Source organism: Microcaecilia unicolor, chromosome 2 (assembly GCF_901765095.1).
Source record: "Microcaecilia unicolor chromosome 2, aMicUni1.1, whole genome shotgun sequence".
In the NCBI taxonomy this organism is placed as follows: Eukaryota; Metazoa; Chordata; class Amphibia; order Gymnophiona; family Siphonopidae; genus Microcaecilia; species Microcaecilia unicolor.
In genome coordinates this window covers 48,524,710-48,543,134 of record NC_044032.1, presented here as the reverse complement: position 1 = coordinate 48,543,134, position 18,425 = coordinate 48,524,710, and the positions used below count along the sequence as shown (strand labels likewise).

The following is an 18,425-nucleotide window of genomic DNA, read 5'->3' as shown; positions in this document are numbered from 1 at the left end:
GATCGAAGGCTTTATTATCTCTAGATCCTATAGAGTCAAGTCATCTACAGCAATATCATCTCCCTGGTCATCAAATTGCGGTGTGCCTCAAGGTTCTCCTCTATCCCCAATTCTATTCAACCTTATGATGATTCCTCTGGCTAAATCCCTTTCCAAACATGGTCTCAACCCTTTTATCTATGCTGACGACGTTACCATATTTATTCCCTTCAAATCTAACCTGGCAGAAATTTCCGGCAAAATAACCAATGGTATGAATATCCTAACTTCTTGGGCCAATGCTTTCAAAATGAAACTGAACAAAGACAAAACTCAATGCCTAATCCTCTCTTCCCAATATTCCACATTCCATCCAACTACTCTCACCACTCCTGATGTCACAATTCCTATATCCAACAATCTGAAAGTCCTTGGAGTTACATTGGATAAATACTTATCCCTTGAAGACCACGCAACATCCATCACGAAGAAAATGTTCAACATGATGTGGATGTTGAAACGTGTGAAACCTTATCTCCCATTGAATACCTTCTGCAACTTGGTACAATCGATGGTACTCACCCATGCTGATTACTGTAATAGTATCTTAGTTGGATGTAAGGCCCAAATCATGAAAAAACTTCAGACTGCCCAGAACACGGCAGCTAGACATTCCTCTTTGCTAAGACTTACCCCCCAACTTACCATGTTGATTGATGCATCCCTTGTCCCTTATCCTGCCTAGTTCACGCTGTTAGTTTCTCCCCCCCATTTGCTTCTTTTATGCTTGCCTAAGCTTTTAACTTTGTACTCTTATTTAATTCTCTGTAAGCCACATTGCGCCTGCATGAGTGGGAAATGTGGGATATAAGTAACCCATAAATAAATAAATAAATAAATAAATTTATGGGAAGCCTAGATTTGAAAGTGCAACACCCCTCCATATGAAACTTCACTGGCTCCCTATTAGAGAACGAGTCAACTTTAAGACCATCACACTAATCCACAAGATTGTCCATCTAACTTGGTGATACTCCATGGATGATCTATTAAACCTTCCAACCAGAAACATGTCAATATCTTCACGATCATACCTTAACCTGCACCTTCCCAATTGCAAAGGAATAAAGTACAAAACCTACCATGCATCTAACTTCCCCTACCTGGGATCCCAACTTTGGAATGCTCTACCCAGATACATTCGGTCAATTAGTGAATATCTTCCCTTTAGGAAACTATTGAAAACCATCTATTCAAACAGGTTTACCCGAATGACTTGACATACCATAAGCAAACTTCAGCAATCCATCTATTTACCGGTTCCACTAATCATTAACAACTCAGAAAATATCTCCTTCCAAACTCCTTACCCTCCATGCTCTTCGCAACTTCTCCTTTATCGCCCCACCTCCTTATCTATCCCTATCCTTTCTTTCACACCTCTTCTATCCCATCTACTCCTTGTTTATTTGTCCTATCACATACCTCCTTTGTTGATTCTGATACTACAGATTCTATTCTCTTGTTACTATGTAAGCCGCATTGAGCCTGCGATGAGCGGGAAAGCGCGGGGTACAAATGTAATAAATAAATAAATAAAATGGGACCTGCTGCAGATAACTCGCGCTAACCTTTAGTAAAAGACCCCCAGCATCCATGCCCCATACAAACTTTTTAACCTTTGCAATCGCTCCTTTTAGATTTTATTAATTGCCTCATTATATCGCAGTCTCTCCTTTTAAATTTAGCTGCTACTGCAGTGATTAAGTCAGATTTGATTGTGCGATTATCACTATTGTCAAGCAGTCACACCATCATTATCCCTTGCACTAGATCCTGCGTTACAATGAAAACTAGGACATCCTTCTCTAATCAGTTCTACTCTAAACAGCCCACTTGACTGAAGATGCTTCACTATCCCTTTCTTCTAAAAAAAGTACTTCTGTAGATTTTTCCCTCCACCAAGATCAGACTAACAGCCTATAATTTCCAGCCTCTTCTTTATTTCTACTTTCGTAAATGATGAACATCGGTCTCAGGGAGAAAGTACTGCAAGAGGGATGAAATAGAAGGAAAAAGTGAATCTGGGAAGAAAAGAGAAAAGAACAGTTGAGGTCGAGACAGGCAACAGAAAAAGAATCTTTGGGGTTGGGGGGGGGGGGGGAGAAGACAAGTGAAAAATTATTTTGAGAGAAGAAAATCAATGGAAAAATACCTGAAACAGAAAAAAGTATAAAAGAAAAGCACAAAATTAAAATATTCAAACACAGTAGAAAGGTTGGAAAACTTTCATTTGTACAATACAAAATATCTTTATATGTTTAATAAGGCAAATTTTATGAAAATCTATTGAAATGTAGCACATAGTTCACAATCTTAAAAATCTTTGCTGTAGACTTTCTGAACTGTCGCCAAAGAATTTAACCCCAAGTTGCCACAAGAATCTGGAGACCTCTTTTGTAGGTTTTGTTTTCTTTTATTATAGGGAGGATGCTAGTAATTAGACTACTACAAGTCACTTAATCTGTCCTTGGTGGTGAGTAAATGAATGGAGATTCTACTAAAGGAAAGGATAATGAAGCATCTTAACTCTAGCGGATTTCAGGGTGTAAGGAAGCATGTTTTTATAAAAGGGATATGAAGATCAAAGGAAGTGAATGATACATACCTGTAGCAGGTGTTCTCCGAGGACAGCAGGCTGATTGTTCTCACGACTGGGTGACGTCCGCGGCAGCCCCCACCAACCGGAAAAAAGCTTCGCGGGACGGTCGGCACGCAGGGCACGCCCACCGCGCATGCGCGGCCGTCTTCCCGCCCGTGCGCGACCGCTCCCGCCAGTTGAATGACTAGCAAAAGATGAAACACACAATTCCAAAGGGGAGGAGGGAGGGAAGGTGAGAACAATCAGCCTGCTGTCCTCGGAGAACACCTGCTACAGGTATGTATCATTCACTTTCTCCGAGGACAAGCAGGCTGCTTGTTCTCACGACTGGGGTATCCCTAGCTCTCAGGCTCACTCAAAACAAGAACCCAGGTCAATTGAACCTCGCAACGGCGAGGGAACAACAGAAAATTGACCTACGAAGAACAACTAACTGAGAGTGCAGCCTGACCAGAATAAATTCGGGTCCTGGAGGGTGGAGTTGGATTTACACCCCAAACAGATTCTGCAGCACCGACTGCCCGAACCGACTGTCGCGTCGGGTATCCTGCTTGAGGCAGTAATGTGATGTGAATGTGTGGACAGATGACCACGTCGCAGCCTTGCAAATCTCTTCAATAGTGGCTGACTTCAAGTGGGCCACTGACGCTGCCATGGCTCTGACACTATGAGCCGTGACATGACCCTCAAGAGCCAGCCCAGCCTGGGCGTAAGTGAAGGAAATGCAATCTGCTAGCCAATTGGAGATGGTGCGTTTCCCGACAGCGACCCCTAGCCTGTTAGGGTCGAAAGAAACAAACAATTGGGCGGACTGTCTGTGGGGCTGTGTCCGCTCCAAGTAGAAGGCCAATGCTCTCTTGCAGTCCAATGTGTGCAACTGACGTTCAGCAGGGCGGGTATGCGGCCTGGGGAAGAATGTTGGCAAGACAATTGACTGGTTAAGATGGAACTCCGACACCACCTTCGGCAGAAACTTTGGGTGGGTGCGGAGCACTACTCTGTTGTGATGAAATTTGGTATATGGAGCATGAGCTACTAGAGCTTGAAGCTCACTGACCCTACGAGCTGAAGTAACTGCCACCAAGAAAATGACCTTCCAGGTCAAGTACTTCAGATGGCAGGTATTCAGTGGCTCAAAGGGAGGTTTCATCAGCTGGGTGAGGACGACGTTGAGATCCCATGACACTGTAGGAGGCTTGATAGGGGGCTTTGACAAAAGCAAGCCTCTCATGAATCGAACGACTAAAGGCTCTCCAGAGATGGCTTTACCTTCCACACGATAATGGTAAGCACTAATCGCACTAAGGTGATTCCTTACTGAGTTGGTCTTTAGGCCAGACTCTGATAAGTGCAGAAGGTATTCAAGCAGGTTCTGTGCAGGACAAGAACGAGGTTCTAGGGCCTTGCTCTCACACCAAACGACAAACCTCCTCCACTTGAAAAAGTAACTCTTTTTAGTGGAATCCTTCCTGGAGGCAAGCAGGACCCGGGAGACACCCTCCGACAGACCCAACGCAGCGAAGTCTACACCCTCAACATCCAGGCCGTGAGAGCCAGAGACTGAAGGTTGGGGTGCAGTAACGCTCCGTCGTTCTGCGAAATGAGAGTCGGAAAACACTCCAATCTCCACGGTTCTTCTGAGGACAACTCCAGAAGAAGAGGGAACCAGATCTGACGGGGCCAAAAGGGCGCTATCAGAATCATGGTGCCGCGGTCGTGCTTGAGCTTCAGTAAGGTCTTCCCCACCAAAGGTATGGGAGGATAAGCATACAGGAGGCCGGTCCCCCAATGGAGGAGAAAGGCGTCCGACGCTAGCCTGCCGTGTGTCTGAAGTCTGGAACAGAACAGAGGCAGCTTGTGGTTGGTCTGAGAGGCGAAAAGGTCCACCGAGGGGGTGCCCCACTCTCGGAAGATCTTGCGTACCACTCTGGAATGGAGCGACCACTCGTGCGGTTGCATGACTCTGCTCAGTCTGTCGGCCAGACTGTTGTTTACGCCTGCCAGGTATGTGGCTTGGAGGAGCATGCCAAACTGGCACGCCCAGCGCCACAGCCCGACGGCTTCCTGACACAGGGGGCGAGATCCGGTGCCCCCCTGCTTGTTGACGTAATACATTGCAACCTGATTGTCTGTCCGAATTTGGATAATTTGGCAGGACAGCCGATCTCTGAAAGCCTTCAGCGCGTTCCAGATCGCTCGGAGCTCCAGGAGGTTGATCTGCAGATCCTTTTCCTGGAGGGACCACAGACCCTGGGTGTGAAGCCCATCGACATGAGCTCCCCAACCCAGGCGAGATGCATCCGTCGTCAGCACCTTCGTGGGCTGCGGAATTTGGAATGGACGTCCCAGGGTCAAATTGGTCCGGATGGTCCACCAGAGCAGTGAAGTGCGGCAACTGGTGGAGAGGCGGATGACATCTTCTAGATTCCCGGTGGCTTGGAACCACTGGGAAGCTAGGGTCCATTGAGCAGATCTCATGTGAAGACGAGCCATGGGAGTCACATGAACTGTGGAGGCCATATGACCCAGAAGTCTCAACATCTGCCGAGCTGTGACCTGCTGAGACGCTCTGGTCTGCGAAGCCAGGGCCAGGAGATTGGTGGCCCTCGCTTCGGGGAGGAAGGCCTGAGCCGTCTGGGTATTCAGCAGCGCTCCTATAAATTCCAGAGACTGGGATGGCTGGCGATGGGACTTTGGGTAATTTATCACAAACCCCAGCAACTCCAGAAGTCGAATAGTGCACTGCATGGACCGGAGGGCTCCTGCCTCCGAGGTGTTCTCGACCAGCCAATCGTCGAGATATGGGAACACGTGCACTCCCAGCTTGCGTAGGTAGGCCGCTACCACCACGAGGCACTTGGTAAACACTCGTGGGGCAGAGGCGAGCCCAAAGGGCAGCACACAATACTGAAAGTGCCGTGCGCCCAGGCGGAATCTGAGATACTGTCTGTGAGCTGGCAGTATCGGTATGTGAGTATATGCGTCCTTTAAATCCAGGGAACATAGCCAATCGTTTTTCTGAATCATTGGCAGAAGGGTGCCCAAGGAAAGCATCCTGAACTTTTCTTTGACCAGGAATTTGTTCAGGCCTCTCAGGTCTAGGATGGGACGCATCCCCCCTGTTTTCTTTTCCACAAGGAAGTACCTGGAATAGAATCCCTGCCCTTCCTGCCCGGGTGGTACGGGCTCGACCGCATTGGCGCTGAGAAGGGCGGAGAGTTCCTCTGCAAGTACCTGCTTGTGATGGGAGCTGAAAGACTGAGCTCCCGGAGGACAATTTGGAGGCAGGGAGGCCAAATTCAGGGCGTATCCGCACCGCACTATTTGGAGAACCCACTGGTCGGAGGTTATGAGAGGCCACCTTTGGTGAAAAAATTTTAACCTCCCTCCGACCGGCAGATTGTCCGGTACGGACACTTGTAGGGCGGCTATGTTCCCGTGGATCCAGTCAAAAGCCCGTCCCCGGCTTTTGCTGTGGAGGCGCAGGGGGCTGCTTAGGCGCACGCTGTTGACGAGAACGAGCGCGCTGGGGCTGTCCCTGTGCCTGGCGAGGCCTTCGGGCCGGCTGGTTGTACTTACGCTTCGCAAAAGAGTAAGGTGCAGCCTGCCGGGCCCGGGAAAAACGTCCACCTGTGGAGGTGGATGCTGAAGGCGCCCGGTGGGAGAGCTTGTCGAGAGCGGTTTCCCGCTGATGCAGTTGGTCCACCATCTGCTCGACCTTCTCACCAAAAATGTTATCCCCCCGGCAAGGGACGTCGGCCAGTCTCTGCTGGGTGCGGTTGTCCAGGTCAGAGGCACGCAGCCATGAGAGCCTGCGCATCACTATACCTTGGGCCGCAGCACGAGATGCCACGTCACAGGTGTCATAAATACCCCTGGACAGGAACTTTCTGCACGCCTTCAGCTGCCTGACCACCTCCTGATAAGGCCTGGACTGCTCCGGCGGGAGCTTATCGACCAGGTCCGCCAGCTGTTGCACATTGGTCCGCATGTGGATGCTCATATAGAGCAGGTATGACTGGATGCGGGTCACGAGCATGGAGGATTGGTAGGCCTTCCTCCCAAACGAGTCCAGAGTGCGAGACTCCCGCCCCGGGGGCGCCGAGGCGGTATCCCTCGAACTCCGTGCCCTCTTGAGAGCAGAATCCACGACCGCCGAGTCATGAGGCAATTGGGGCCGCATTAACTCTGGGTCAGAGTGGATCCTGTACTGGGACTCTGCTTTCTTGGGAATGGTGGGGTTAGTTAATGGTCGCACCCAGTTCCGAAGCAGTGTCTCCTTGAGGACATTGTGCAGCGGTACCGTGGAGGACTCTCTAGGTGGTGATGGATAGTCGAGGACCTCGAGCATCTCGGCCCTCGGCTCTTCCACAGAGACCACGGGAAAGGGAATGCTGATAGACATATCCCGCACAAAGGAGGCAAAGGAGAGACTCTCAGGAGGCGAGAGCTTCCTCTCCGGTGAAGGCGTGGGGTCCGAGGGAAGGCCCGTAGACTCCTCTGAGGAGAAATATCTAGGGTCCTCCTCTTCCCCCCACGAGTCCTCATCCTCGGTATCGGACATAAGCTCATGTAGCTGAGTCCTGAACCGGGCCCGGCTCGACGTCGAGGCACCAAGGTCTCGGTGTCGTCGAGCGATGGGCTCCCGCGTCGGCGGGGACGGAGCTCCCTCCATCGACGTCGACGGGGACTCCACCTGCGTGGCGGTCGAGACCGGCACCGCAAGCGGCGGCGGTGTCGACTGCCCCGGCGCCGGGCTAGAGCTCGCCGGCGCCACAGTCATCGGCGCCGAGGGCGCAAGCACCCCCGGCGCCGGCACAGCCTGGCGCATCAGCCCTTCCAGGATCCCCGGAAGGATGGCTCTGAGGCACTCGTCCAGGCCCGCTGCCGGGAAAGGCGGTGGGGCCGGTAGGGGTGTCGGTGCCAGAATCTGATGGGAGCCAGGAGACGACACCGAGGTGCCGGGACCCTGTTGCGTCGGCACCTCTATCACCGACGGGGATCTCTCCTCTCGATGGAGATGCTTCGGCGTCGACTCCTCTCCGATATGCATCGAGGGCGACCGGTGACGGCGCTTCTTATCCTTCTTCCGATGCCCGTCACCGGTGCCGGGCATGGAGGAGGAGGATGACGATCCCCCTCGGTCTCGAGGGACCGGGTCAGACAGGGTTCGGTCCCGTGGGCCATGGGCTGAGGGAGTGACCGGGGCCGACTGCCCACGCGGCCTCTCACCTCTACCCTCACCGGCGGACCGGCGGGCCGACGGGACCTGTTCTCCTGGGGTCGATGCCATCGGTGCCGATGTCTCGGGCATCGATACCGGTACCGAAGGGCCGGGCGTCGATACCGATGCCGTCGAGGTCGACGTCGAGGGGCCGGCGCAAGTTCCAAAAATACGGTCCCGTTGAACTTGCCTCGCAACCTGAGTCCGTTTCCGGAGACCGAGACACAGGGGACACGACTTGAAATTGTGCTCCGGCCCAAGGCACTGGAGGCACCAAGCGTGGGTGTCGGTCTGCGAGATGGGCCGGCCGCACCGACCACACTTCTTAAATCCACTCGGGACCTTCGAGGACATCGACGGAAAAATCGCGTCGGCGAAATTAAAGTCGTCGATGGTGGCGGAAATCACACCTCGAAAAAGAAACGACCGTGCGGCCACTAGGCCGCAACACAACGTCCCCGCTGGAAGCGAGGGAAAAAGGGAGCGCGTGCTCCTTTTTTTTTTTTTTTTTTTTTTAAAAAGAAAACGTGGAGCGCGCGACAACTAAATAAAAGAAGAAATAAAGAAGAAATTCGCGTAAACGCGACGGTTTTCCGGGGCTGAAGAAGAGAGAGCGGCACAGGCACGACTCTCTCCAGGCGCGGAAAAAAAGGAACTGGCGGGAGCGGTCGCGCACGGGCGGGAAGACGGCCGCGCATGCGCGGTGGGCGTGCCCTGCGTGCCGACCGTCCCGCGAAGCTTTTTTCCGGTTGGTGGGGGCTGCCGCGGACGTCACCCAGTCGTGAGAACAAGCAGCCTGCTTGTCCTCGGAGAAGCACTAGATACAGTATACTTGGATTTCAGCCAATGCTCTTAATACAGTCCCATATAATAAATTTGTAAACTGAGCAGCATTTAGTTGGGCTCCAAGGTAGTGGACTGAGATTAAAAAAAAAATAGTTAAATGATAGAAAACAGAAAAATAGAAGCTTGCTCCTAGGAAAGAGGTGTTATCAGTGGGATACCTCAGGGATTGGTCCTGGGGTTGTGTTCAATGTTTTCATTAGTGAAATTGCAGATAGTTTAGAATGAAAAGGATGTTCATTTTGCAGATGACAGAGATGTACAACAGAATGGACATGATAGAATAGACAAATAAAGTGTGATCTAAGAAAGCTCAAAAAGTAATTTCATTTTCAGAAATTAAGATTCTATGCAAGAAAGTATAGAGTCATTTATTTAGATGTAGAAACCCAAAAGAGCGCTCCATGATGAGAGTAAGATTCTTATGTGCACCAATAAAGAGCAAAAGGGGTAGACTAAGAAGTAATATTAGATGTTTTTTAATGCAAAAGATGGTGGAGACATGAAAGAGCAGCCGCTGAGTGGAAGTGATGGAAACAAAAAAGTAACAGACTTCAAGAAATTGTGAGATCAGTAGAATTTCTAATTATGAAGAGGTAAAGGGAAAGCCAGCGGTCAAGTGGGGTCTATGGCATTGAATGTTAAAACAGGTTCCTGGGGTTAAAGTCCATAAAACCTATTAGCCAGGTAGACCTGGGAGAGCCACTGCTCATTCTTGGAAATTAACTACAGGAAAAAGATCTACTTTTTGGATATGCTAGGGCTAGCTACTGTCAAAATGGGATGCTGGGTTCGGTAGACCAATGTCTGACTCACATGGCTTTCTTTATATTATTATGTAAAAGATGCAAACTGAGTACAGTGGATAGAATATAGTGGTTGACATGGGCTTTATGGGCCTTATCTAAAACATTTCCATGAACACATTTCTACTGAAGCTAAGACCCACCCACTGCATCCCAGAATGCACTAAGCAGGACAGGGTGTCACCATTTTGAGGTGGCGCCTGCTGAGGAGGGAGTGCTGGTCCCTCCTCCTCTGCAGGTACTGTGGGAGGGGGTTGGGTGGGAGGGACCCCTCCACCATTAGTCCACCAGGGAAAAGCTTTCCAGGGGGGGGGGGGGAGGAGTGAGATGCAGAATGACAGGGGTCCTCATGGACTACCAGGGTGTTTTTTATTTGCGTGCGGGGGTCCAGGGGCCCACTGGACCGACACCGACAGCCCACATCCTGGGCATGCATTCAAATGTTGTGCTTAACTCACAACTTTTGAACGCATGCGCCAGGCGCCACCTGCCCACTTTGCTCTCTCATGATGGAAGATAATAGTGTGCATATCATTTGTATACTATTAGCTTCAATCATGAGGGAGTTAGTTTAGGGCGCTGCTGTGGCGGTAAACTCTGGCGCTGTTTTGCAGTGTTAGAGTTTTGTCATCAGACTGTAAGTGCTCTAAGCCTTTTTCTATATAAAATACCTTTTTCCAAGCCACACCTGTGTGTTGTATTATTGTGCTATAAAACCCACTGCCCCTGGGAAGTGCACCCAGGACCAAAGAAAGGAACCCAGAATGAGACGAAAGCCAAAGCCTATTTCTGGCCTCTAAGGGCCATAACTAACACCTATGTCTTTGTATCTTATCTACTAATTTTACATTTAGGATTTAGGTCTGCCTATGCTACAGGGAACATTGGACAGCAAGTATTCTCAATAATTTTGGTCAGCTGCAATGGTTTCTGCTTCTTCCCATATAATGCTAATCTCTGTTTACCATGCCCTGAAAAAGTTATTGGCTGTTGAACAAGAGTACTACGAAGAGCCAGAATTTTTCTTGAGAAATAATTAGACATATCTTCCGCATAAAGAACAGAAGAAACAGAGACATATTCTACAGACAGGGTCAAATCCCATAAAATGGAGTACAATTTCCTCGAGCTGGGTGCCCTAACAATAAGAGAGGAATAGAACTTCCGCTTAGCTGAATATCTCCCATTTATATAAATTCAAAACCTCACAAAATCTCATCTTATAAACATTTTCACTCCCAATGGCAAAGCTGTCTGCCACCTAAAGTCTAAATGGACCAAAAACCAAGGTTCACGTATTAAGCAGTACATCTAATTGCCTCTAAATGTATTTTTGTAAGAGTGTATCATTAGTAAGATTAATGTAGGGAACAAAGTGAGAAAGATGGTGTGTAGGGAATGAGCAGATCTGCATAACAGATTGGCAAACCAGAGCAGAATGTTCCATGTGCCAATAGCACAATTTTAAACTCAATTCTGTATGCCACTGGTAGCCAAATATTGATTAATGAGAAGGAAATTGAGACGACCAGATCATATGACACTGTATATTAACTTTACAGCAAAGTTCTGCATTTGATGTCAGATCACAGGGGTTTCAACACCTTGTAAAACAGTTGTAGCAGTCAAATCTGCTAATAACAAAAAGCTTGAAATAGGTGATGAATTTGTGGAACAGCCTCCTGGTGGAGGTGACAGAGATGAAAACTATCTCAATTCAAGAAAGCTTGGGATAAGTACATAGGATCTCTAAGGGAGTGAAAGACAGAGTAGATGGCATGGATGGGCAGACTAGATAGGTCATAAGGTCTTCATCTGCCTTTATTTTTCTGTTTCTCTGTCTATATCCACATAGACCGTATGAATCTTAAAACAACTAGAATTTTATCACATTTGATATATGAAGCAAAGTTGGTTTGGTTGTCCACAAGTCCCAAGACCTTCATGGAAGTCGGAAAATCCAGAAATAGGTAGGTTGCCAATGTGTGATAAATTTGCATTTCTTTAAAAATTAGAATTTAAGAAAATTACAAACTTTAGCTTGTAATCAACAAGCCAATCTGCAACAGCAGCAAGCCTACTTCTAATCTCACCAAGTATGACTTGGTCATCTGGATTAATGTTAACAGTTGTATCTTATCTGCATGTAAGAATAGTTTGGATAATAGGGCAGGGGTTGACCAGTTTGAGCTTAGCATCTTAAACCTATATGGGCCAAATAGGGTTAAAGGAAATTTTTTGAGGGGACTGGAGGGACCTTTTCTCAGGTGGCCAAGGGACAGAAAACAGTGTGTGTGTGTGTGTGGGGGGGGGGGGGGGGGGGGTATGAACTGTGTATCAGGGGAGCTGGATAGAATGGATGCGTTGGGTAAAGGCTGGCACAGTGAAGGGAAAGAGTTGAGGGAAAGCACAGAACAGACTGACATAAATGATGTTTGGCAGCTGAGGAACCCTGAGGTGAAAAACTTTTCTAGTCACTTGCTGCAGTACTCTTCTTGTAACCCCTAGGCACGTCACTTAACCTTCAATTGCCCCAGGCACAAAGTTTATAGTTTGTCAGGCTGCTACAGACAGAGAAAAGTACCTGCATATATGTAAAACCACTTTGGTTGTACTATAGAAAAGATGGCATATCAAATTCATAACACTTTACCCTTGTTAATATCCCCCAAATTCTGTATGTGGAGATAAAAATCGGTGCACAACTTAATTGCTTAATTGGGTCAATTAATGGCCAATTGCTGTAATTATTAGTATTAACAAGCACTTGACACCAATTGGGGGTTTATCCACACGATTCTCCACCAACCACACTTAATTGGTCTCATGTGGATCTCGAAAGTGGGTGTAGCCATGGGCGGGTCAGGGGCACTCCTAGCAGGCATGATTTTATCAAAATTAGAACTATCCATGCAGGAGTTACACCTACTTCTATGAGGCACAAATCCAGTGCCCAAAGTTACGCATGACTTGCGTGCAACCTTTATAGAATGGCACACAGCATGGATTATTTACAGTACTGATCTTTTGGCACCATATATAGAATATGGCCTGTAGAAATGTACTGCAATTTATATCCTGTAAAGCCCAGCTTGACCAGGTCTAAGGATCTGAAGTATTGAATAAAAATAGATGGCTCAATTAAGTTCTCATGATGTCAGCAGTCTGGCCAGCTGCAGGCAACCTTGCGTTGAAAAGATAAGCTATGCTGGATAGATAAGTGGTTAATAGTAAACAAGACAAAGGGACAGTCTGAAGAAATCTCTAGGATATTGTGTGTAAGGAGATGGAGCAATCTAGGTGGTTAGAACGGAATGAGCCGAGTATGCAAAATGACACGTACACAAAGGGGGAAAAGCAGATGAGTCTGGTAGGCTGGTTGGTGGAAGTTATGTTAACTGGGACATGATACCATAAAGTCATGTGATATAGTAAGAGTTATGTGATAAGGTCACGTACACCCAGATAGATAAATGTATAAAAGGAATGGTTTACTACTACAGAAACAGGAATCTTGCTAGCACTGCATAGCACTTTTGCTCCAGGCTGGTAATTCCTCCACAGGAACATAGAAAGGAAAAATACTTTTTGTATGTACTACTTATGAATTGTAACTGGCAGAACAGCAATTAGATGTCTATTTTCCTATCTCTCTATATAAAAGGCATCACCAACGTTCTATGAAGCCTCCAGCCGGAAGTGTGAAGGGGGCGAGATATCCGGTTTCCCTATGAGTGTCTGCCCCGCCCTCTCTGTAACACAGTCAGTGAAGGAAAACAGCAGAGCACAAAATCAAATCGCTGGCTCTGTAACAGTGAAGGACTCAGAGGGGGGAGGGGAGAGAGGCCAGAGGGCAGGGACACACACACTCCCACATGCACACAGAAGAAAACATTGCTAGCCCCCGTTTCATTTGCATCAGAAACGGGGCTTTTTTACTAGTTTGTAATAAATAAGCTTCTATGATAAATTTATGATTGGCTAATGGTGTATCTCTTCCTGTGTTCTTTAATCCAAATTATTTTATCCAGGGAATAAATGTATGAAAGTTTAGCCTTGCATCTTGCAGCCTGTCTGATAAGGAGTAATAGGTATAAGGCTAAACACAGTCAAGGAGTTTTTCTCCAAGCAAGGAGAACTTCTCTAAGGCTCAAGTGTATTCCCATCCCAAGGGGCAGGGGGCAGGATTACAGGCCCTATGTATCTTACTCTAGGATGGACTACCTATTGATGGGGAAAGATCTAGAGAGCTGTGTATACTTAGTGTAAATATACACCCAATTGCTATTTCTGATCATGCATTTGTTTCCCTGAAACTAGGAGTGAAGATGGATGGTGGGGGTGCCCCCAAACTGTGGAGATTAAATATCTGTTGCAGAACAAGGTGCAAGAGCAGGTAATCAAGATGTGGGAAGAGTTCTTAGAGGTGAATGTTTGGGAAGATCCCTGCATCTCATATCCATACTGAGGTAAGGTCTATATATGGGCGGTATTAACTCAAGCAGCAGCTGAGCTGAAGCAGCAAAGGGAATATAAGTCACAGTGGTGATGTAGGAAACTTAAAAAATGACAACAGGAGCACCAGTTGCAGGAAGGGGGGGGGGGGGGGGGGAAACTCTACCACATAGGATCTAGAGGTAAAACATAAGACTGGAGTCTTGAAGTCTGACAGGGTGGAACTCTTAATGAGACTCCCCAAATGGAATTTCTTTGAATATGGTAATAAGGCAAGGAGATTCCTAGCCTGGCAGTCAAAGAAAAGAAGACAATCCAGGCTAATTAAGGAAGTTTAAAGGGAAGAGAGGAAAGTCACCAGAAGCAACGAAGATAAAAAGAATTTAAAAGGTTTTATCAGGCTTTCTATGAATCAGAGAGGAGGAATGGAGGGGGATGAAAGAGAAGGGCATTCAAGTGAATCTCAACAGACTTATTAGCCCCCTAGAGGTGAAGAGGTGATCAAAAAGATGGTTAGAGGGAAGGACATGGGAGAGGATGGCTTCCTGGTGGAGTACTACCATGTACTGCATAGCTGAATGGAAGAATTGTTGGCTTTCAAATGGAAGAAGATTTCCATTTAGTACTCCATTGACAGTCAAGATCCGTTTTGGTCTCCACCAAATGTCATACTCAATACTTGTATCATCTCTACCACCTTGAACTTTAAATGTTCTCTACTCGTGCATCTTGATTTATCAGAACATAGCAGACGGAAAACATAAAGTATGGCCTCCCAGCACCCCAGTGTATCTAAAATTCATGAAATGCCTTCTTCACGCAAAACCTCCAATTCAGAAATCTTCAATCCTATGGAACCTGAATGTAGTGCTTCCTTATCCCTGACATGGACAGCACTTCTACTGTCAGTCACTTTAGTTAGAAGGATCAGTGAACCTAAAGCCTTAAACAAAGATTATCTTTACAAGTGTTTCATCATAAGCTAGCCCTGTGAACTCTAAGTTCCTGACAAAGGTAGTCAAGCTTTTTCAAATTAATGATGGAAATAGTCATGCCTATTACTTATCCATAACTGCATAAGCACCAGTGCAAGAATCCCAAACAGGTTCTTGCTTACTATCTTCAAAGGACAGAGCCCATCAGAAAGAACATGTGCTTTTTGTCTCCTTTGACCCAAGTAACAAAGCATAATGTTAGCCAATTAGCTAGCATCCTATATTCAATTCTGTTATAATCTGAAAGATCAGTACAGTCAAGCTTCATCAACCACTGTTCTAAAACTGTGTTCAACCCAGTCAAGCAATACTGAGCAATTTGTTTTAGTGATTTATTCAGCTCTTGCATCATTGATGTGAACAAGATATTCAATACAGACATCTATCTGAAAACTGGACCATCCCCGAGTTTAGGAATCACCCATTTCTGTGTCCAATTCAGTTAGATACGCAATGCAACCCTCCTCTAAAAGCTGATCATGAGCTTTCACCTGAGGGAATTGTTGCACTGCACAGAATACACATGCTCAAACTTTATGCTAGTTTTAGTTCAATGTTCTGTCTCGGTGCAGTCAGATGACATTACTCACCTGTGTGCCTGACTAATCCTGCTCTCTATGGAGAACATCTATTAAAGGTGAGCAACTTTGTTTTATATACTCCTGAGTTCTGATAGGAGAGTTAGTAACGGATTTCATGGTACAAATAGTTAACCTCTAGTTAGAAGTTGTTTTATCAAAATGAATTACTGTATTAAAATGTTTATGCATTTTTACAAAGGGTTTTCACTAAAATTTAGGCACCGATTTTCCATTTAATGTTATTGCTGAATGCAAATTCTTTAGTGGATAAACTTCTCAAATAAATAAGCTAAATAAAACCCTCCAGGCTGTGTGATGGTAGAGCTATATTTTTTTATTTATTTATTTTTGTTACATTTGTACCCCGCGCTTTCCCACTCATGGCAGGCTCAATGCAGCTTACGTGGGGCAATGGAGGGTTAAGTGACTTGCCCAGAGTCACAAGGAGCTGCCTGTGCCTGAAGTGGGAATGATTCCAGTTTGCCAGGACCAAAGTCCACCACACTAACCACTAGGCCACTCCTCCACTAGCAACATTCCATGTAGAAGCCTGGCCTTGCAGCCGCGCAGGCTTCTGTTTCTGTGAGTCTGACGTCCTGCACGTACATGCAGGACATCAGACTCACAGAAACAGAAGCCTGCGCGGCTGCAAGGGCAGGCTTCTACATGGAATGTTGCTAGTGGAATAGCAACATTATAATCTCCAATAGTAGCAACATTCCATGTAGAATCTCCAGTAGTAGCAACATTCCATGTAGAATCTCCAATAGTATCTATTTTATTATTTGTTACATTTGTACCCCGCGCTTTCCCACTCATGGCAGGCTCAATGCGGCTTACATGGGGCAATGGAGGGTTAAGTGACTTGCCCAGAGTCACAAGGAGCTGCCTGTGCCTGAAGTGGGAATCAAACTCAGTTCCTCAGTTCCCCAGGACCAAAGTCCACCACCCTAACCACTAGGCCACTCCACTATACATATTTCTCAGGTGCTGAAGATACATGGTCTTACAAAGTATCCAAGGCATACCATAAACGGTCAGGGCATGTAAACAAGAAAAAAGAAAGAAAGAAAGAAAAAAAAAAAAACTTACAGAAGGGGAACTTCAATGACCAGGTGAATGAGGCAGCACAACAGCTCTTCTACGAGATCTTCGGGTTCAGCGCCTATTTAGAAACAACTGCAATATCACCATGTGTTATTGAAAGCACAGATCTCCTATACAACAGTGAAAGAATCTTTTATCACTGAAATACCAAGTACCTAGAGTAACTGTGTTGGTTGATGGCAACAGCCAAAAAGAAATCATTTTGCACCAAGAGCTATACCTCTCTAGTGCCAGTGGAACTGGACAGGGGTATTTGTTTCCTCTCACACTGATGGTGACTAACAAACAGCAGCACTTTCTAATAGTAGAATATTGGGCAGTGCATACAAACAACAAAGTTGGTTCAGCAGTTTTCTGGTGCAATTCCCCATAAAAGTCACACCAAGAAATTATTAGAGAATGCCGCGAGGATCAACATCATTCACCATGCAAGCTTCAAGAGAGGTCAGGCCAACAAGAAAAACAATTTTATTATTATTATTCTTTTTTTTTGTAATTTGGCCCTACATAAGGGTATTTTCTGAGCAAGACTCCCTTAGTTTTTAAGGGGGAAAAAATGGAGACCTAGGGGTCCTTTTACTAAGCCGCGTAAACATCTACAATGGAGTTACTGTCAACTACCGCGTAGCTCTTGCAGTAATTTCATTTTTGGTGTGTGTCCGATACACATGGGTCATTCCATGCCAAGTGGTCTAAAATTAAAAAAAAGTTCCCACCATCATGTTCTCCAATTTTGTTCAAGTTTTATCTGTTGCGCGAGTCAGGTGTTAAACGAAGTTTCCCAAAATTTGAGGTCTCTAACTGCAATAGTTGCAGATCTAGACCTCCTTTTCTGAAAGGTTGTCAGTCCATGAGCGCGCGACATTTACCAAAATGCCATTTTTGGGGTCTAATAAAATCCAAACACATTTATAAGAATGGCTAAAAAAATTCAAATCCTGTACAGTTTTTGATGCTAATTCCGATGAAATACATTTTAACATTATGGATGCAAAATCCAGTCAAACAAGTTGACTCAAAGTGTGCATCAAAATTGGTCACAACTCATTGGAACATATTTGGACCAATATTCAGATCGCAACAACTTCCATGCAAACAAAGATACGGACTTGAAATTTTGAACAAGCATTATGCTTGTGCTGGGCATAATACTGCCAGATTTGCAACTAACCAGCATCTATAACCGCCCTGCAGGATCTCTTCAAAGTTGGCACTGTCAGCGCAAATGGTAAAATATACCAAAGTTCAAAGCCAATTATTAAAAAACAGTCTGCCTGAATCAGCTTGTGGAGGTAGGTGTAGGGGGTACAGTTTATCAGGTACTGTGTAGAATGTTTATTGTTGTGTATGAATGAATTTTTTTCCTTTCATAAATTGTAGTTCTTTTCTATATTTTCTTGTGTGATTTATATTGTAAACCACTTTGTCCTGCTTTGTCAGTTAAAGGTGATATAGTAAGCTGGAAAAAAATAAATAAAATAAACGTCCGCATCATCCACCAATGGGCAGGCGCTCCGTTGACAGCACATAGTCTCGACAAACACCATTCCTTTGAAGATTACACACTGTGGGTGATTGACAGTGTATCTGCCCAAAGAAGTGGAGGTGACTTAGGGAGAAGGCTGTTGCAGCTTGAACAATGGATTCATCGCTTACAATCAGTGGAACCTCTGGGCCTGAATGTGAGGGTCAAGTGGTCAGCTTTTTTCTAACTTACAGTATGGGGTTGCTTATTTTTGTATTGACATCAGTTCATCATCAATTTGTTTTAAT

At 46.2% G+C, this 18,425-nt stretch overlaps 1 protein-coding gene across 1 annotated transcript in view; it reads right to left on the bottom strand.

Moving 5' to 3' along the window:
• DYM (dymeclin) overlaps positions 1-18,425 on the bottom strand; it is a 693,305-nt gene that overhangs the window by 600,661 nt on the left and 74,219 nt on the right. Inside the window, exon 6 of the mRNA XM_030192928.1 lies at positions 16,638-16,710. Coding sequence (XP_030048788.1) covers positions 16,638-16,710 — 73 coding nt within the window. The remainder of the gene's footprint in view (positions 1-16,637; positions 16,711-18,425) is intronic.